Raw genomic sequence first — 21906 nt, 5'->3', positions numbered from 1 at the left:
CTTCCAGTGTTGGAGCATTCACAGCTTCTGGGGATTAAACCATGGATCTTCATAGTGTCAAGCCAAGGATAGAAATGCTTTCAATTACATGTCTAATTAGGTCCAATTCTCTTTAATTTCCAAAAAAGGTATCTCCTGACCCCTGATCTCCTCACACTTGTCCTAGAGGACTGAGACATCTTATAGAGCAGATGTTGAAAGCACAAAAGAAGAAAAGCAACAGGGAATTAAATCTAAACAACAGGTTGTATCTTCTGCCTTTGTTTCACTTGTATTCTGAAAGTTCCGGTTGAGGACAGTGTTTAGACTTCTGGCCTTACCTCCACCTACTATTCTCTGAGTCCCTCCTACCTCTTTCTAAGGAGGTAGATAAGGATCATGGTTTACCACATGCACAATTAAATTGTGGCATGCTTTAAATTCTGTACCATTTCATTCAGAGGTCACATATGAGTGTAATGGGAGTTGGGCAGCTTATAAATTTAATAAATTATTATAAGCTTGACAATTATGTTCTCTCTCTTTAATACAATTTGAGAATCATTAACCTAAGATTTGTAAGGCAATGGATGATGAGACCAAGACCCTCACTCCCACCAAAAGTAGCATACTCTAGAAGTAAAAAAAAAAAAAAGTACATACAGTATTTGAAAATGCATTATCGGTTCTGAACCTGAAACTCTTGTAATGAGTTTGTAATGCCCATTTCAAGTGCAAAAGAACCATTTCCAGTGTCGGGCATTCCAAAAGCTTGGAACCATTTTATTTCAAGTGCAAAATATCCTGCTTTGAGACAAAAACACCTTCAAAATACTTGAGACAATCTTGCCTCACATTTGGGGCAGGTGTGCTTCACCCTTAAGATAGATACTTTCAACTTGAAATCATTTTAATTTGAACAATATATATATATATATATATATATATATATATATATATATATATATATATATATGTATGTATGTATGTATGTATGTATGTATGTATGTATGTATGTATTCCTAAAACATACAATTTTAGTATCTGACAAGAGTTGTGGGGTTTTTTGGCTTATGGCAACAAGATACAAACAGAAGGGCAATTAATTTTCTCTGCTAGCTTGTCCATGTCCAAAGTTCTGTATCACATTCTGAAGCAAAGGAATACGGAGAAGTAATCTACAAAGCAATAGCAGAAAAACAATTCAATTAAAAAAAAAGAGAAATGAGTTGGGATCGCAAGTATCATCAATAAGTGCTATGAACCCAGCTTCATAAAATACTTCTTTTAAGAATTACCACTCCAGAGAAAGCAAAGCACAATACTTTCGTAGTATCAATCTTCCCCCCCCCTTTTTTTACACCCATAAAGTACAGTCATGTTGATCATGCCGTAGATGCAAATTCCGTTTCGGTGGAACGTGCATTTTCCAGGTATTCCAAATGAATATCCAAGGTGCCATATACCGAATGAAGTACATTCAAGACCTTCTCTTGTATGAACTCAACTTGCTCTGCAGGACAGTAGTCATCCAAACTGGATCTGGGAACACCAACATTTAACACTTTTAAGTTTATTTCGAAAGAACAATGTTTCCTGCTGTTCTTCAAAGGTACAGCTTCATCCTTCTTATTTCCCCTCCCCCCCCTTCATTTTGCAGTACCAGCTTTTACGCAAATGTTCCTTATTCTCCCACAAAGCTTAGCCTGCAATGATAAAAAAAAGTAAAACCCCACCCTCTGTCCCATGGATCTTCTCAATGGGGAAGCTTAGACAAGTTTTCAAACAATCTCAGGATGCCCCGGTCGAAAATGGAAATGCTAGATGTTTCCGCTTCCGGAAACATACAACTGGTTAGCTGGAGTTCCCGAGATTTCAGCCAGGCACTACAAGGATGGAGGCGATATCTTAGCACCTTACTAGAAACAGGAGTGAAATAATGAAACACTTCAAATAATTGCTATCATTTTCTTTCGTGGTCAAAATAGCATTTTAACCAGCAGGTTTGTTGCTTATCCAGTCAGTTTGTCTGGCTATACTATGGTTAAATCACAGCACTTGGTTTCCACATCATTGGAGACTGTGCTAAAGTTTCTCAGCCTGACATTACCCAAGAATTGAAAGCTGAAAGCATTAATATCCAGACAACTCAGGTAGCAGAGTAATTAGTAGCTCGGCAAGAACTGCAAAGAGGAAACTCTTTAACATCATCCCCTGCATGCTTATTTGAACATCTCTCATTAACGTTCATTTCTAAGCCTGAACATTTCATTCATCTCCATTTGCTAATTGTTTGAAAGGCTACCTGGAATAATTAGTTAACCTTAAGAAACCTACCTGCAAAATTCCAAGAGGTCAAGAACAACAAGCACCATGCATTTAGATGTGTTTTTATCCTGTTCTATAAATGTCTCTTTTTTTCCTCTATTAAAAAAAAATTCTCTCCCTTTTCTCTATGAAAAATATATATATATATATATTATGGGACCTACAGATGTCATCACTCCTTAAAAGTCATGCTTGATTCTCTGACTAGTTTTATTTAGGAGTAACGGAAATGCTATTTCCTCTCCTACCTTTGTATCTGCAACATCTACACCTTTTGAACCACTAAGTTCATAATACATTAAGTCAGGATTAAACCACAGTGCGTTAAATCAGAATACTGAACTAACTATAGTGGTAACTGCAGCATACAACTGTGAGCATCACTCAAAGCGAAAGCCAAGCTAATTAAGGCTTAGCGTAAAATATGAATTAGGTTACTAAGCTTGGAGAAGCATTTCGGGTGAGACAATGTTCAGCCTATCAAGCTGCATTGAAGATACACTCACAGTTAAACTTACCAGAAGTTAGAATAAAGGCCACAGTAATATATGATTACTGTGATGAGATTATTATATGCACAGAGGTGGAAAGATTTTGACTCTACTCACTATGGAGGAACGGTTGGTGAAATTCACAGAGATGAATAAATTAACTTGCTTGACTAGATAAAAGACACTATCTACGTTTATTGGTGACTTAGAAGCCTCCTATGGACTTTTTGTATAAAAATATGAACTTGTGATTTAATGATTAGATAGGATAGATTACAGAAAAAGAGGTTTGTGGGGGGAAAATAATGGTCAATCAATCAATTCCAACTTCTTGTGGGAAAAAAAAAGATCTTCCGAAATTGGAATTGATTGACCATTTCTTCCCCCCCACAAACTTCTTTTGTTTCCCTGCACGCGAGCGTGAGGAGAAACGGGGCAGGGCTGGAAGTCAGATATACAAAGACATGTAATTCCTGGGGGAAGTGAGGGCATCTGGGTAGTGGTGTGGCAAGCTCTCCAGCTCCACAGCAGCAGAGAACCGTGACAAAGCTGCAAAGCAGGTGGCAAGATGCTGAAACGGGCCTGGCTCTGTCCAGCGGCTGCCCAGGCCCGCCGGAGGGAAGGCTGATATCGACTGGCACTTATGGTAAACATGATGGCATTATGGCTCTGGCGTGGAAGGGGCAGCCAACATGGGCACTGACGGCAAGGCGCCCACTTACTTCAGCACCCTCCTTCCCCAAGCCTCCGGCACTTCCACCTGCCACTTTGGTTCTGGGCTGCCCCCTCACCAATCAAGCAGACCCGGCCGGGCCAGGAAGGTGGCCTCCCCAGCTCCCCAGGGCAAAGGCCCCCCGTTCCAGCTAGAGGACCGTTGGCCTGGCCACCCCTACCTCAGTGCCCTTCCTGCCACCCCTTCCTGCCGCTGCCTGGCACTGCCATCTCTGGGCTGCAGGGACTGGCCTGGGCATGGCAACTGCTTTGGAAACAAACGTGAAAAAATGTTTTTTGCCCCACCCAACTTTTCCCATTTTTTCCCCCAGGGCTTCCCATCTCCAGTTAGGGTTGGGAGGGAGTGGGGGGTTAGGGTTACCATACGCCAGGCTATGGCCTCGTGTGGGTCAGATGGGGGGAATCCGCCAGGCCTCATGGCAGCGGCATGGGGCACATTGTATGATGCGGCAAAAAGCCACGGCCAGCCAAAACGGGCCACGGAACAAACCAGGCAGTGTGAGAGGTGGCGCTAAGGTACTGTATACTGTAGGTTAGCGGGGCACGTGGGTCAGATTCCCCCCTTCCCCACCAGCTTCGCTTTGTCGCAGATGCACTGACAGCCTCTGCGCAGGCTCTTAGGTTGGGTTTACTTTCGGGGGAGGGTTTATATTAGGTGCACCCCTGAAAATCAAGCTGGGGCTTATTTTCAGGGGAGGACTTACTTTCAGGAAAACACGATAGTTTGTCTTAGTTTTTTTAATCTCCTTTTAAAAAAGATTTTAATAAAAATATATTTTAAAATATTAAACTTACCGGGCTATGGTCACAAGTGTTGGTTTTGGTAAGCTTCCCAAGAGATGTTGTATTGACTGTATAAAACTCTCTATCTCTTCTTCGGTGCTAACATGATGAGGTATTTCTGAGTAATCACATGTAAGGCCAGCCTGATGAACCTGAGAAATAAACGACACACATTTGTTTATTAGTGAATTGCTCAAGAACTCCCTCTCCAACCAAATTAAAAAGCAAACTCAGTATACCCTGTAGGTGATAAGAGAAAAGATGTTACATCGTCAGATGATATTAAATCCATCTTTTCCTCCCTTACTTTCTCTTGTGATTAAGATCTGATTTCTCAAGGATCTCCAGCCAGAACGATTAGAAATGTTGATGTCACATCTGCAGAGTGCCAATTTGGAAACGACTGAAGAATGCTAATTTGGTCAAGAATATGTGACATATTTCAATATAAGGCCTAAAATCATGTAAGTTAGATATATTTAATGTTATAATGAGCCATGTTTATATTGTACCTTGATGGAAAAGAACTTGGTCATTTCCTCTTACATTCCTCCTTTCAACCTTCTGATCAGATCTCAGAACAAATTAATGACACATTGGAATGTTCCAAGATTTTTTGGTTTCAGTCAAATAAAACACACAAAATTGATAGTGTCTTGTCTTCTGACAAAACAGAGCAATACAGGAAGTCCTCAACTTACAACAGTTCATTTAATGACTGTTCGAAGTTACAATACTGAAAAAAGTGACTTATAGCCATTTGCCACACTTATGATCGTTGCAACATTTAATTTAATTTAATTTAATTTATTAATATTTCTATACCGCCCTTCTCCCGAAGGACTCAGGGTGGTGTACAGGGCAAGAATAAAACACAGAAATTTACAAAAACTAAAAGATAATTAAATACATGCCCGATTAAAAATACAGTTGATACATGGTAAAAACCCCCAATAAAAATAGTAAAAAACCCCACCAATCCCCCCTCAGGCCAGGCCGGCTTGCTCAAACAAGTATGTTTTCAGATCGCGGCGAAAGGAGCGAAGATCGGGCGCCGTCCGGAGCTCAACCGGTAACTGGTTCCATAGCTCCGGGGCGCCCACAGAGAAGGATCTCCCCCTGGGGGCCACCAGCCGACATTCTCTGACCGGTGGCACCCTGAGGAGGCCCTCTCTGTGGGACCGCACAGGGCGGAGGGAAGTAGACGCCGGCAGCAGGTGTTCCCTAAGGTACTCCGGACCCCTGCCATGTAGGGCTTTAAACACCATTACTAGCACCTTGAATCTCACCCGGAAGACAACTGGTAACCAATGCAGCTCACGGAGCAGAGGTGTAACATGGGAGTATCGGGAGACTCCCAACACAACTCTCGCGGCTGCATTCTGTACCAGTTGGAGCCTCCGGGTAGTCCTCAAGGGAAGCCCCATGTAGAGAGCGTTGCAGTAGTCTAGACGAGAGGTCACGAGCGCATGAGTGACCGTGCATAAATCATCCCGGCTTAGATAGGGCCGCAACTGGCGCACCAGGCGAACCTGGGCGAAAGCCCCCCTAGTCACAGCCACCATGTCATCTTCCAAGGTGAGCCGTGAATCTAGGAGGACTCCCAAGTTGCGAGCCCTATCTACGGGGGGTAATAATTCACCCCCCATAGAAAGAGATGGAATATCCGAATAGACCCGGGATGAAGGTATGCAAAGCCACTCAGTCTTGTCGGGGTTGAGCTGAAGTCTGTTCCTCCCCATCCAGACCCGAACCGCCTCCAGGCAACGGGACATCACGTTGAGGGCATCACTGGGGTGGTTTGGGGTCGAAAGAAAAAGCTGGGTATCATCAGCGTACTGATGATACCCAACTCCAAAGCCACGAATGATCTCACCCAGCGGTTTCATATAGATGTTGAACAGGAGAGGCGAGAGGACCGACCCCTGAGGAACTCCACCAACGAGAGACCTCGCGGTCGACCTCTGCCCTCCTGTCAACACCGACTGCGAGCGTCCCTGGAGATAGGAGAACCACTGTAAAACCGTGCCCCCCACTCCCAATCCCCTGAGACGCCGCAGCAGGATACCATGGTCGATGGTATCGAAAGCCGCTGAGAGGTCTAATAGGACTAGAACAGAGGAATGACCCCTGTCCCGAGCCCTCCAGAGATCATTCACCAGCGCGACCAATGCCGTCTCCGTGCTGTGCCCGGGCCTGAAACCCGATTGGTACGGGTCTAGATAATCTGCTTCATCCAGGACCAAAGGGAGCTGATGCGCCACCACACTCTCAACAACCTTCGCAAGAAAGCATCCCCATGGTCAAGTGATCCAAAATTCAGACAGTTGGCAATTAATTCATATTTATGACGGTTGCAGATTTCCAGGGTCATGTGACCAACTTTTGCAAACTTTTGACAAGCAAAGTCAATGGGAAGGCCAGATTCACTTAACACAAGTTTTGGGCTCAATTGTGGCCATAAGTCGACTTCTACCTGCAATAATAAAAAAGGTAGATAGAAAAAATAACAGAAAGATAAAACAAGCAAACAAAACAAAACAAAACATCAAAAGCAGTCCGGAACAAATCCTTACTGTGCTTGCTTTAAAAATGTTTTGCTTCAGAAATAAGTACTGTATTTTCTGGCGTATAAGACTACTTTTTAACCCATGAAAATCTTCTCAAAAGTCAGGGGTCGTCTTATACGCCGGGTGCTGAAAATTTAGGGACAGGGCTGGCTGGAAAACCTGGAGCAGATCTCCCATTTAGTCTGCGCAGGGAAAGCAGGACCAATTGGAGAAGAAGCTGCAGTCTGTGATTTTTTACAGGGTTTATAGGGTTTCCTGCCTTAGCAGGGGGTTGGACTAGATGACCTCCAAGGTCCCCTCCAACTACTACTACTTCTTCTTCTTCTTCTTCTTCTTCTTCTTCTTATTATTATTATTATTATTATTATTATAATAGCCACTTGCACTGTTTTATGTTTACATGTTTGATGACAAACAGCCTTATGTTTATAAGTGACAGTTTTCCTACTAAGCACCTGCATGTCATAAGCATTTGAATTAAAATTACCATATTAAAATCAAATCTGATGTTTTTTAATTTTTATTTAGTGTGCGTTGGAAGAGGGGTAGTCTTATACGGCGAGTATAGCCCAAACCCTATAATTTAACAGGAAATGTAGGGGGTCGTCTTATACGCCCAGTCGTCTTATACGCCGGAAAATACGGTACTTGCCAAAATTAAGCCAACTTTAAACCTTGGTTTATGAACTTGAGTTCTTTGAAACAAATCATAATTGTTTCCAAATTGCAAATTTTAAGAGCAACATTAAATTATGGTTGACATAATTTCTGCTTCTAATCGTGCAGCTGGATGAATTCAAGGGAAGAGAGAAGTTAATCTTGTTATGATAAGCACAGGTTATATAACGCAACTAATATCTGAGGATCAATATCTACATGACAATAACTTAGTCTAACAATAATAAAAAAATAATAGCTTTACCATCTCATAATCTGGAGTTCCCATTCGATCTTTCAAATTATGCACAAGTGGAACTAAGGGTTTCATTCTACAATGAATTAAAATACAAATTGTGCCATTAATATAAAAGAGCAAATATTCTAGGCACACTCCAAACAAGCTGGAGAAACTATGATATATAATACTTCATTCTACAAATTGTAAAACTTTCTATTTTCAAAGTTTGACAACATTAAAATGACAACTGCAGAATTCTTCCAGAGGGGGAAAAAAATAGAACTTAGCACCAGGAAGAAGCACTATTCTCTTAAGGTATCATATATTACTAAGTTAAGCTGCTGGGAAATTATAGCTAGGCCTAATTTATTCATAAATATGGATAAATTGTAGAGCCCAGCATCAGTATTTATATATATATATATATTCTACTAAAAAGAAATGTATTTTTTGAGGAAGTGTGGGTTTTGGTGTTGGTGGTGATATCTGTCCTATTTCTAACAGCTTATAACAGTCTGGTAATTAGTGGCTTTTAAAAACTCAGGTAAATATTTTCCGCTTCAAAGATTCTCTGGACAGGCTGTAACATTAGACAGACTTATCTGTGTATACTTAATTTCTCTCTTTCATTATTCATACCTTGTTACAGTGACAACTATTTGGAAACTTACATGGCACTAAGCCTGGCTGAAAGGAGCAGAGATTGAATAGAATAGAATAGAATAGAATAGAATAGAATAGAATAGAATAGAATAGAATAGAATAGAATAGAATAGAATAATCTTTATTGTTATTGTGTATCCCACAACGAAATTAAGTGCTGTCTACAGTGCACACCACACACAAATAAAAACCACAAGTAAAAACATACATTATAAACATATATTCTTTACATTCTATTCACCATTGCACTGCCCCTAATATTGCACTACAAATATGGAAATAACCAATATTTTGAAAGATTCATTGTGGTATAAGCAAAGTTTGATGCATGATGATATGATATGAAAAAAGTATGTCTTGTATGGAGTTATGAAAAATTCTAGCAAGAATTCATGAAGTGTGTTCTCCCTCCAAAAATAACTTGAGTTCACAGAAAGGTAATGCCTTTCAGTCTGTATATCTCCCAGCATCATCTCCTTAAAAGTCTAGCTCATGGTAGCCTTGCTGTCAAGAACATGGTTCAATTACAATACCCAGGATTTGCAGCCCATCTTTTCAGGTTTTCTTCAGTGTCATCATCACATAAATCAGCAAAAGCTGCTTCTAGATCTTCTAGCTGGTGTGTGCGATTCTCTACACAGTCAACCAACTCGTCCTTCAAATATAAAAACAGGAAGATCTAAGCAATTGTATGAAGCCAGAAGGCCAGCTATGCAGCTGAGGAAATGTGGTTATATTTTTGCTGTTATAGATATAGGCACTGCATAAACCTTCTTATTTTTTTTTCTTTTTCCAACCCTTGAATCCCTTTGTTTTGAGGTGGAGTCGGGGCAACTGAATGGAACTGAGCATTTACTGGCTGGATACCTTTCCTGATGCCTATGCAGAGTTCTCAGCACATATTCTCTCTCTGCATCCTTGATAGAGAAACATCTGCCGCTGCCTAGAATTGAACTCTCATCCTTCCGAGTGAGAGTTGAGTGTCTTCACCTCTAGGCCACCATGCCGCTCCAAAATCCTTCTGAATCAACTCCAGAAAATCTGCTTTGAGGTGAATATAGTATTAGTGGCCATTCTTTAAAATAGTGATGTCCTGGGATTACCGGCTGCTTTAAGGAAGTGGAGATGGGTTCTAGTCATGCTCCTGAGTACATTCTGAGAATCTTATTGAAAGCACTAACAAGAAGGCATCCCTTTGTCCATTACTGCCATACTGATCACTTCTCTTTCAAACATCTTATATTCTTCTTGAGATAAGCAATTTTGACAAAACCCCACCGCCATTCTCTACCAAGAATTACAAGCATCCTACCTCTGATAAATTGCTTTTAGGCTTCTTAAAACTGTACAATTCTTGTAAGAGTTTGTATTCTTCCTGTATAAACAAATAAATGAAAAAAGTTATTCATAGCATATTGCAGTTATATGTCATTAATAAAAACAGCATTTATAGTCGTAAACACAGTTCACAGGAAATCGCTCCTACCGTCTGCAAAAAGAAAACAGCATTGTCAAATATATACTTTGTTTTTATTAGATGTTTTCTCTATTTTCTGTGTCGAAACCAAGATCACGGTTATTCTGGATTTTTCCATATACAGACTTAAAAATTTCCACATAGAATTCAGTTACTGCATTTTAAAATTTGCTTTATCCAGCCAAATCCAGCAGATTTTTATTTTGAATGCTTTTAAGCTACTTCAGTCATATGACTCTAAGCAGTGTATAGCAGTATCTTGGAACAGTGCCACTAAAATCACACAGCAAACAGTACAACAGTGCAACAATAGAATAACCTATTCACCATCCTTATATCTGGTGCGAGGAGAGGTTCTGTTGGAAATGCTTCCCTCTGAATGTCCTGTCCTTGTGGGTAGCAAGAACTCTCTAAAACATGGGTGTCAAACTCGATTGTGTCATGTGATGTGCTGTGACTTTTTTGCTTTTGTGGGAGTGGCATGTGCATGACGCATCTGGCCCATGGGCCATCAATTTGACACCCCTGCTCTACAAGTATCTTGGGCAGGAAGATACTTAGTTGTTCCCTAATCAGGTCCCAAGTCATGGTAACCAGCACCTTGAATTACACTACAGCTATCTCCTATTCAATGGGAATACTGCTAAGCTATCTTTAATAAACAATCTATTGAAATCATAAGCCACAGAGGCAAATTCCTTTCCTCCCCATAAAGCTGATTTAATGAGTGTGTGTGGTAGCGCAGTGGTTAGAATGCAGCGTTGCAGGTTAACTCTGCCGACTGCCAGAGCTCGATCCTGACCAGCTCAAGGACTCCGCCTTCCATGAGGACTCAAGATTGTTGAGAGCAATATGCTGACTCAGTTAACCAGTTAGAAAGGGCTGTAAAGCACTATGAAGTGGTATATAAGTCTAAATGCTATAGCTATGAATCCTTTTCTAATGCAGTGTTACATTGGCTTCTCAGTTCATACAGTATAGCCTTACATGTACATCAGTGATCCAGGCAGAGGCAACTGAATTCAAGGATTATTATCTACCTGTCACTTATATCTGGACTATTGGATGAGGAATCGTTACTGCTGCACATTAAGGGAGGAGGCAGAGGGCAGTGTGGGAAGCAGCAGGCAATTCAGTACAAACACCAGACAGACATTCAAATGAACAGTTGTGCAGCACTATGTCATGTGCCCTGAAAATACTTTCGTACTCAGGTAAGCAGCAATAATATGGAATAATCTAGGCTTTTGGTTGAGCCCAAATCAGTGCCTCTTTTTTCTTCTTCTCACAATCCATCAAACATGATTTCTGATAGCAATTGCAATAACACTTAAGACTTTTATGACATTCTATAAGAAGAATCAATGCTGGAACCATGGTCCTGGTTGCTGATGCTGGTGGTTTGATGGGACATTCAGCCTACTCCCCCTAGAGGCAATCAAATTTCTAATATTCAGAACAGCAAAGAAAGTTTATAACAGACACACACCAGCAACAGTGATGTTTTCTGCAAGCAGTTCAGATTTTCTACAATAGATTTTGAGGACAAAGAATTTCACATACTCCCAGTACTCAGAGGAGCTATGTTAGGGTTCCAGATTGTAGGGTTGTTATACACCAACTTCAAATAACAAGCTGAAGTCTTCAAATGAGTGCTGAGTTTATCACTACTACGTAAATGCGAGAGATGTCAAGAGGCTTGAGTCAACTTCAGTCAAAAGACAACAACAGCAAAAAAGGGAAATCCCTTTAAAGTAGAAAGGAATAATTAGAAACCACTGTAAAAGGGCCAAGGATAGTTGGTGGATACACATTGACTCTTGGGAGTCGTAGTAAGGAATGAAATAAGCCTAGGAGACTGGTACTCTAAGAGCTTTCATACTGCAACAGTCTTGTGGCAAATTTTAGTCCTAAGGTGTAAAGACAGTCATCTAATTTATTAAGAAAAACACTTGATTGATAAAATATAGCCATTTTGGAACATTTCTGGTTTGAATTTTATATATATTTATTTATTTTTGGGACTTATATACCACCCTATTTCCCAAGGGACTCAGGGCGGCTTACAACAATAAAAACAACAATACAAAAATTAAAAAATGAATTAAATAACAGCCCCAAAATAAATTAACTACAATTAAAAATTAAAACATATTTAAAAACCCATCATCAATCCAGGTCAGCCTGATGGAAGAGAAAAGTTTTGAGGTCGCGGCGAAAGGACCGGAGGTCCGGGGCCATCCGAAGCTCAAGGAGAAGCTGGTTCCAAAGGGCTGGTGCTCCCACAGAGAAGGCCCTCCCCCTGGGGGTCGCCAGCCGACATTGTCTGGCCGACGGCACCCTGAGGAGGCCCTCTCTGTGTGAGCGCACTGGGCGATGGGAAGTCGTCCCCGGTAGCAGACAGTCCTGCAAATATCCCGGGCCTAAGCCATGTAGGGCTTTAAAGGTAAGTACCAGCACCTTAAATCTGCCAGTAAACTCACCATAGAGAAAAATGCCTGAGCTGTTGGGAACACATTTGAAAGAAGTTGTATTATAAGTGCTAGATTTTTTTCCCCATTCTGCTATTTTAACTGAGTTTGATTGTATTATTGTATTGTATTATTTTCTTTTCAGTTCTTTCACTGCTTCTTGTTTTGAAGTTTGGCTTTAACACTGCCTTGTAGACTGCTTTGGGCAAATAGGAAATGTTGAGTAGGAAAAGCAGTAGAAAAGATTGTGAACTAAATGTCACACTAAGAAGGGAGGGGGAAATATCTTTTGAAATAGGTATTCTTTAAAAAGAACAGATGAGCAAGACGGGCGTTGCAACGGGATAGTTACCTGTGTGTATATTTCTTTGAAAGGATTCTTAACTGAAAAGAAGTCCAAGTCAATGTCTAAAACATAAGCAGTGCCCTTCTGAAGGACTTGGAGAATGTCTTGGACAAGTTCTGTCATCTGATGCTGGTGTTTTCCTGCGGAACCAGATGCAGAGGGAACCTGGAAATTGCTCGGCTTCTCATGCCCAGAGATACTCTTTTCAAAGCCCTCAGACAGTCTGACTGTGCAACTGTGGGTCGGGTCAGCAGAGTCTTTGGATGCAGAGGCATCCCCTGCGTTATCCACACTTAATTTGCACTTCTTGGCGGAACGTGCAGCTTGGTTGCCTTCCCAATCACCAGAAGCTTTGGAGGGATTCACAAGACACACACTCAGATGTAAAGATTTTTGGTTCTCCAGCTGATCAGCGGGGACATAGAGACCATCAGAAAGGAAGTAAGCATCTGTGCTTGTAACCCTAGAAGAATAAATGCTTATTGTTATTGTTAACTTATTCCTATCAATACACACACACACACACACACACACACACACACACAAATAATGAGCAACTCATGGCCATAGACCTCCATAACTATCAGCTCCTCCCGCAAGCAAAATTATTATGCACTTTCCCCCCCTCAAAACATAAAGCATAAAACTGCATAAAGCATTAAATTGATGGGCTAAGTCTTTGTAAGACTAAGACTGCTGTAACATTTTCCTTTTAAAAGAAAACAAAAACCACCCTCAAAACAAGAAAAAAAGTTTGGTCCTACTCAAAATTAGCGTATTGTTACCATATCCCCAAGGCTCTCAGAAGTTGTATTTTTTAAAAGCTTTCTTAAGAATGCTATACGGATAGTCCTTGAATTATGGCCTTAATGGAGCCTGCCCATTATAGCAATAAGTTGTGATGTCCTGAAATTCTAACTCTCTTACTAGCTATATTCCTATGAAATGTCTTTATTTTCTTCCCCATAAAGAAGTAACGTGTTAAATATGAATGTGTTTTTTTTCATAGAGTCACAACAGTCACTCTACGTAGAGACAGAACCACAAAAAAAATAGTATCTAAGCATATGTATTGTCCATATAGGTGTGCAAAAGTTTATTTAGGTCTCGCTTTTATGTATGTGTCTGCTCTTCCTACACACACACACACACGCGAACCATAAGGCCTGTTCGGAACTGGGCTGTGCAAGCGGTGGATGAGCAGCGGGTGCTTGTGCACGAAGCGGCGTGCATGTCCGCCATTTGTGCAAATGGAGATGTCCATGCAAGCTTGCATGTACACTATTTGCACAGCCTGGAACCATCCCCTCTTCCCCACCCGCCTCTGCCAGTCCACGAAACCAGAAATGTGGGTGACTGCTGCTCTAAGTGACATGATCAGAAGGAAGACGGAGAGGAAGTTTAGAATGGAAAAATCAGAAATGTTTGGAATTGGTGTTCAAATGCCTTTTCCATAGAGATGCTTTGGAAGGTTATTCTGGAAATATACTGCTCAAAAAAAATAAAGGGAACACTTAAACAACACAATGTACTGTATTTAATAGTAGGATGTCTTATCTTGTGTTCCCTTTATTTTTTTGAGCAGTATATTTTTATCTTGCATCTCTTGGCCAAATCTGGTTGACTTTTGAACTTATTCTTTCGCCAACTTATCCTGCCACATCAAACTTGCTCTCATTCACATAGTTATCTTGCTGTCCACTTTACATAATTTCTTTTTAATATTCCACAGGACTGGAAATAATAAAAACAGCACAGGCGAAACAGGCCAGGACAGCACAATATAATAAGCTGTGGATGGGTGAAGAATGTTTTGGATTGCAATTGCTATAATCCTGACTATGGGTCTTATTAACGGCTATTAGAAGACTGAATAACCCATATACACTTTCTGAAGTTTATTAGGAATTCTCATGTGAAAGAGTTGGGTGGCATATAAATTTAATAAATAATAAAAACCTATTCTAACTCAGTTAAACACACATCCAAAAACAAACTCTTTGAATGCTGCAAGAAATATATTCCCTAAGTTACCTTATTGTAGTAGTAGAGGTATCTTTTCCCACCAAAAAATGATGCGTTCCTTCCTCTATTTGCTGAGCCCAATCTGGATGTAGCCATATTACTTGTGAAAAATGACCAGCATAAACAGCAGGCATAATCCAGTTTTCAATGCTTAGTTCACTGTAAAAGAACATGGGGTAAATATGGGCTGAAATGTCTGAGAAACTTGGGTACAGATGACATAATTTAAAAACACACACACCCAGTATTGGCAACATACTGGCCCATACAAAAATAAACCCTCCTAAGAAATATTAGAGTGCTTTTGTTAAATACAAAATCAGGGAAGTATAGTGTTTTAAGATATCTTTTAAAAATGCAAAACAGTACAAAGGTAGTCTTTGACTCATGAAAGATCTTTTAGTGACTATTCAAAGTTAAAACAGATCCCCAAAAGGTACTTATGACCTAGATTTGAAGTTTTAACCTGAGTTCTAACCTTGCTTAATGATCAGCATGACTTATGACACATAATAGTATATAAATATATAACAGGAAAAAGGCAATAGCAAAATTGTTATTTATAGCTTCAGCTTGTAGAAACCATTTGGTACCCCCAATCAATTACCAACTTTATTGGGTTTTTTCCTCTAATAGTTAAATAAACTATAAAACACGTATACATAGAAGATCCAATTTCTAACAACATAACTTATGTTCTGAATCCAGGAAATTAAGATTCACTATATTGTGAGATATTGCATAGGTTTAGATATTTGAGTTTGTTTCCACTGATTTTTCTAGCAAATTTCCCACATGCAACTCTGAGCTATTTGGCACAGTCCACATTTAAATTTTAGAGTTAATATCCTATTAAAATGCATAGGAACAGTGTGTAAATGCATAGGAACAGTGTAGATAGCAATAAGAATGTCAAGTACATGAAGTGATTTTATTGTCCTACAGCATGCAGATGAAAGGTTGGCAGTCGGGAGGCGGAGTCAGCTGTCAAACGGAATGGCTGTGTTGAGAAGCCACTCCGAATGAGCGTGCCGATCTCACAGCTGTTTCTCTGTTCCCGGTGGGTTTTTTTAAAAGCCCCAGATCTCTCGGAGGGAGATTAGAAGCAGAGGCGCCCAGCTGAGTAGCTCAGGAGGGGGGTTCGAACTGCAGAAAGCAGGAAAGCCTAGGAGAGAGCTGGGTGAGGGAGACGGCCCATTATGGCGGCCGTGAAGAAATGACAGCTGTCAAAAATAGCGGTGAGCGAGCAGGACAGTGATTCAACTAACCTGGCATAGGAATTTATGACCCCAGTGAAAAACAAAGACAATTTTATAAGAAATTGCATAAGGTTATTGCTGATATGGAATATGAGAACATTTGTATAATTGGCAATTTTAATGCAATTATAGACAGAGAATTAGATTATAAGAGTGAGGAAGTTAGGAAACGAACCAGGAGAATATTACCAGGTACTTTTTTTAAAATGGTGGAGGAATTAAATATTCAAGATAGTTGGAGGGAGAGAAATTTGAATTAAAAGCAATTTACATACTATTCAGGGCGGCATCAATCGTGGTCTAGAATTGATATGGTCTGGACAACGAAAGAACTAAATTCAGATATTGATGATATAATAATAGATATTAATACTTGGGCAGATCATAATCCCATTGAACAGAAGACAATAACGAGGAGGTGGACTCTTAAAAAGGCAATCCTAAACCAAACAGAATTTAAGCATAAGATGGAGGAACAAATGCGGACATTCTTCCAGATAAATAAGAAAGAGGAGACTAGCACTCAAAATTTATGGGATATGGCCAAAGCAGTTATGACAGGAACTGCAATTGCGTATATGGCCAATGAATATAAAAAGAAAAGGCAATATTGAAAAAGTTTAGAGGATGAACATAAAAAATTAGAATTAGAACTACAAAAAAACCCACAATGTAGAGATTTAAAACAACAGTTGGATTTAAATAAGCATAAATTGAATATTATAGAAAAGGGAGAAATGCCACAAAAATAAAAAGTATTAGACAAAAATTTTTTGAGCAGGCAAATAAACCTGGGAGATGGCTGGCCTGTAGATTGAAAAAACAAAAAGATAATAGATGGATTAGTAAATTATGTAATCAAGCAGGGGAGATAGTACATCAAAATGATGGGAAAAAATGGGTGACGTATGAATTCTATAAAAATCTTTATAAAGAGGAGGAAATGATCACTGAGGAAAGAATATCACAATATCTTATGAAAGCAGACCTACTGAAGATTTCAGAAGAATTTCAAAATATATTAAACAAACATATAACAGTCCAGGAAATTATGGAAGCTATTAAAAAACAAAAAAGTAACAAAACACCTGGCCCTGATGGATTACCATCCGAAATATATAAAAACCTCCAAGAACTTTTTGGTCCCAACCCTATTGGATTTATTTAATGAGGTACTAAACACAGCAAAAATTCCAAACTCATGGAAAGAAGCAATCATCTCACTAATCCCTAAAGAAAACTCTGATTTGACCTGTATTAAAAATTATAGACCCATTTCCTTACTGAACACGGATTACAAGATATTCACGACTATAATGGCAGAAAGATTAAAAAAACATTTAGCTGAATTTATCCATACTGACCAAAATGGCTTCTTGCCTAAAAGACAAATCAGACATAACGTCAGGATCATACTAGACATCTTAGAATACTATGAATTTCATAGCGAAAAACAAGTGGCATTAATTTTTGTTGATGCTCAGAAAGCATTTGATAATGTCAAATGGAATTTTATGTTGACTCAACTTAAACAGATGGAATTTGGAGAAAAATTTATAAATATGTTTAAAGCAATCTATTCCAAGCAAGAGGCAAAAGTAATCATAAATGGAGAATTAACAAATAGTATTCAAATACAAAAAGGTACGAGACAAGGCTGTCCACTATCTCCTTTATTATTCTTTCTTTCTTTAGAAGTATTCACAAGAATAATCCGAAAAGATAAAATGATTAAAGGATTAGAAATCAGAAAAGAGATATTTAAATTACAGGCTTATGTGGATGATTTAGTTTTCATTCTGGAAGACCCTTTAGAATCTGGAACAAGATTATTTCAGGTGCTGGAAAATTATGGAGTTGCGGGATTAAAAATCAACAAAGAAAAAACTAAACTGCTAGTTAAAAATATGTCCAACTTACAAGAAACTGAGCTAGTAGAAAAAATTAACATCCAGACATCTAAAATAGTAAAGTACTTGGGGATTCAATTATCAGCAAGATGTACTACACTTAAAAGAGAAAATTATGATAAGTTAATGGACCAAATTATAGTAGACCTAGATAGATGGAAAAACTTGCAGCTCTCTTTTATGGGAAGAATAGCGACAATCAAGATGAATATACTGCCCAAATTACTCTTTTTATTCCAATGTGTACCAATTAAATTAGGTAAGGATTTTGTTTGAAAATTTAAATAGAATTACATCTAAATTTATCTGGCAAGGTAGAAAACTGAGAATCAAGTTAAAATTATTACAGGATGCAAAGGAAAGAGGAGGGCTCGGCCTCCCAGATTGGGAAAAATATTATCAAGCAGCAATAGCGGTATGGATAAAGGATTGGATACATTTAAGGAACAGAAGATTACTAGCATTAGAAGGTCATGACATGCAAATTGGGTGGCATGCTATAAGGTGGGATGGAAAATATAGGGCTCATCAGTACTTTCAGAATCATCATATTAGACGAGCACCATTAGATGTGTGAATAAAAATTAAAAAATTTAACTACCGTATATAGAAATTCCCAATTGGCTATCTATATTAGAGATTTTTATGGACCCCAAATTTATAAATCTAGGAAGTGTAATTACATATAAAGATCTCTTAGATGAAAATGGAGACCTGAAAACAAGAAAAAGATTATCAGAAGATGGTGTAGAGTTGGAATGGTGGGCATACTTACAAATACAGTCACGATACGGAAAAGATAAAAAAGAACCAGGGATAAAATTAGAGTATACACAATTAGATAAAATTCTTCTAGGAACAGAAGATCGAATGATAAAAAAGATATACCAATATTTATTAGAACAGGATTTGTTAGAACAGGTAAAAGAAACAATGTTAACCTGGAGTAAAAACTTTGGTTATAATATTGACTTAGATAATTGGCAATTACTATGGGATAGAAATAGGAGGTTAACGCTAGCCACCCCCTACAAAGAGAACTTGTACAAGATGTTTTATAGATGGCATCTTCCCCCTACAAGGTTAGCAAAAATAGATAAAAAAAATCTCACCAATGTGCTGGAAATGCAGAAGACTTCCAGGGACTTACTATCATATGTGGTGGGAATGTTCAGAAGCGCAAAAATTTTGGCAGCGGATAAAAAATTGGTTGGAAGAAATATTACAGCAAAAAATTGATTTAAAACCAGAATTTTTTTTATTAGGGATTATTAATGATAATCTCAGTAAAGCATCTCTCTACTTATTAGTACATATCTTAACCGCAGCAAGATTGGCATATGCCCAAAAATGGAAAAGTAAGGAAACACCCACTGAAGAAGAAATAATAGATAAAATTTTATCCTGCGCTGAAATGGACAGGTTAACCCTAGAGATCAAAAATAAGAACAAAACTGAGTATTATGAAATTTGGCAAAATTTGTACAATTGGTTAGAGTTAAGGAGGATCGCTGAGATGAACATTGTTTAATTGGTTGATAATGTAAGGATTTCTTATTTGCATCTATATAACGGACATAACTGAAAGATATGTAAATGTAATGCTGAGGACTGAATGAGTTTACTAAAAAAACGACAGATGTTATATGTACAGTTTGTTATACTCTGTCCTGTTATAGACTATATTTTAGGTTTTTGTTATTTCTTTCTGTAATATAAGATAATACTAATAGTAGTGTTGTAGCTAGGGAAGTTGAATCATGTCCACTTTTGTTTTTAATTGTATATTTAATAAAATTTTCTAAAAAAAAAAAAGAAGGTTGGCAGTCTAGAATCAATACACCCTATCAGACCTACTAAACTGCACATGAATAAAGAACATTGTAGCAAATATAAATTGGCTTTACTCACCGGGCATGAAGATGGAGGTTTTACCCTTTCAAATGGCACTTGATAGGTAAGATGTAAAACTGAACTGAGTTTTGGAATATGTAGCAACGGGATCCTGCTATAACATGTTGCATTCTGAATGTCCCTGTTTAGCATTCAATACATGTATAGATAGGCTGCATGTATCTATCGTATGCTAATATGCAAACTGCTGTTCAACTTCTGAAGAACATAAAGCATTTTTATAATTTTGCAAACCTCACAGTTCTTTGAGCATTCCGATGTACTTAGCACATAAAACTACAGGAGCTGTAGCAAAAGCCTTGCAGTGTTCAGTGCTCCTGTTTATTCTTCGGTTGTTAGGTTCCAAGACCACCTTATCAGTCGGCAGTCTGTGTTCTACCCCATTTAATTGTGGGGCTTGCTTCTTAAATGATGTACACACTTCATCATGTTGTTCTACATAAGCAACAGAACTGACTTCTCAGAAATAAAGGCCAGGACGGTTAGTTCTATACTAAGTCTTAGGTATACTACTATATCTTAGGTGAGTAGAACTCTTTGCATGAGCTTCAGATGCCCCCGTCTGGCCATTTAGGTAAAAGATATACACAAAATTATAATGCTTAAAGAATGTAAACGTTTCACTCCCAAATTTCTTTGTTACTTATTTGATAGTGTAATGTGAGTTGAATAGGTTTTTTTTTGGTCATATGTCTATGTAATTTCAGGGCACTCCAAGAACAAGACACAGAAAACTTTTCCCCAACAGCTAACCATTCTATGCTCACTTAAGCTAAAATTTTACCCATCATACCTAAACAGAGCTTCTTTGTCGAACACAGTATCTGCAGGCATGTCCACTGGAATAAGGAGATCTGGGTGGGAGTCCAAATGAACAAAGCTGATGTTGCTAACAGGAAGATGTTTTGAGCCAATAGCCCGGTAAATGAAGGGAAGAACCTGGAATGACACCAGGGCAGATGTTGTAGGTGCAAGAAAAACTATGGATAAACTTTATAATTCATCAGGTTTGTAGGGAATGTCATCAGAAAGAGGGGCTGTTGCTAAAAAGCAGGGATGGCTGGAAATAATTGGCTTTGTCCCAATAATCTTTGCAGCAAAATTCTTATGCCCTATTATAAAACCCAAGATCAATACAATTCACTCTTAACTAATACTACAGTCCTAAGTCTCAGTAGCAAGTATTCCGAATTGACTAAAAGATACTCAGGCTCTTGTTGAGTTCAAGTGCTATTCATGAAATACAGAGGGCCTAAAAACTACCTATAGTCATGAGAGACTACACTGAAGAAAAATGGAGCTGCTGCCTGTAAAGTTAAAACTGTTTCAGAACAATGTTAAAGCAGAAAAATGCAAGGGCTTCTTTCTTCAACTCCAACTAGATTAAAAGAAAACCTCAATATTCCAGATTGCGGCTAAAAGTGAACTATACAGGGAAAACCAGACTTTCCTACTTTTAAAGAGGAATGTGATTATATGTTCCCCTAACACACCTCTGTTTACATCCATAACAGATCAGCTGACGTGATTTCCAAGATTACCAGTTAGTAATTTCAGCATAAAGAGAAAAATATTTAAAAATTGCTACTTTTTTTTATTCTTAGGCTGGGGCAACCACGTGGGGCTAAGAGAGAAGATTTGTGATCAAAGCATCTTTGTGTATGATAAAGTGCAAGTGGTCACAAAGGTTTCCCAACTTCAACTGCCTACTCAATAATAATCAGTCCTAAGAATTGTTTGGAGCTGCTCCCCAATTTCACAACGCCCCGCGCGTTAGCGAACTGCAACGAAACCATTTGCTGATCGGTATTTAACTTACATCATGATGATCTTCCACCACCCAAACTGGCAACTTCGGGTACGTGCGGAGGGAGCTGCCCGCGCTACTCTCGTGTCCAACACTCTGCTCCTTCCCACGGCCGCTGCCGCCGCCACTACTCATTTTGATCAGCTTATAGGTCACAGAACGCTCGGGACATCGAAGATTCTAAAATAGAACGCAAAGATCTTCAGTGCAGGAAGGCATCGAATGCTGGGAAACTCTACGTTCTTAAGACCGG

General features: G+C 39.0%; 1 protein-coding gene across 4 annotated transcripts; it reads right to left on the bottom strand.

Annotated features, from left to right (window-relative positions):
- Positions 1-972: 972 nt before the first annotated feature.
- LOC310638244 (UPF0489 protein C5orf22) lies at positions 973-21893 on the bottom strand. 4 transcript variants are annotated; one of them, XM_083359128.1, is made up of 9 exons: positions 21666-21893; positions 20640-20785; positions 14773-14922; positions 12745-13201; positions 9757-9819; positions 8978-9099; positions 7806-7872; positions 4326-4465; positions 973-1157 (listed from the first exon to the last, which is right to left on the bottom strand). In XM_083359128.1, the coding sequence occupies exons 1-9, from the start codon at positions 21786-21788 to the stop codon at positions 1082-1084; spliced, it is 1344 nt and encodes a 447-aa protein (XP_083215254.1). In that variant the 5' UTR covers positions 21789-21893; the 3' UTR covers positions 973-1081. The 4 variants fall into 4 exon arrangements, with proteins under 4 accessions (XP_083215254.1, XP_083215253.1, XP_083215256.1 ...); XM_083359127.1 differs by lacking the exon at positions 973-1157 and adding an exon at positions 1171-1521; XM_083359130.1 differs by lacking the exons at positions 973-1157; positions 20640-20785 and adding an exon at positions 1171-1521 and having other exon boundaries at positions 21666-21792.
- Between the last annotated feature and the right edge of the window lie 13 nt (positions 21894-21906).

This window comes from Vipera ursinii (assembly GCF_947247035.1).
Source record: "Vipera ursinii genome assembly, chromosome: 3".
NCBI classification, from domain to species: domain Eukaryota; kingdom Metazoa; phylum Chordata; class Lepidosauria; order Squamata; family Viperidae; genus Vipera; species Vipera ursinii.
The sequence above is the reverse complement of the archived record's forward strand: the minus strand, read 5'-3'. Positions and strand labels throughout refer to the sequence as shown.

Excerpts from the sequence above, each read along its gene's own strand:
- LOC310638244 (XM_083359127.1), bottom strand. The coding sequence starts at position 21,788 with ATGAGTAGTGGCGGCGGCAGCGGCCGTGGGAAGGAGCAGAGTGTTGGA. Across the intron at positions 13,202-14,772 it reads ACCTCTACTACTACAATAAG|GGTTACAAGCACAGATGCTT; the intron begins GTAACTTAGGGA and ends TTATTCTTCTAG. Across the intron at positions 4,466-7,805 it reads GAACTCCAGATTATGAGATG|GTTCATCAGGCTGGCCTTAC; the intron begins GTAAAGCTATTA and ends TTTATTTCTCAG.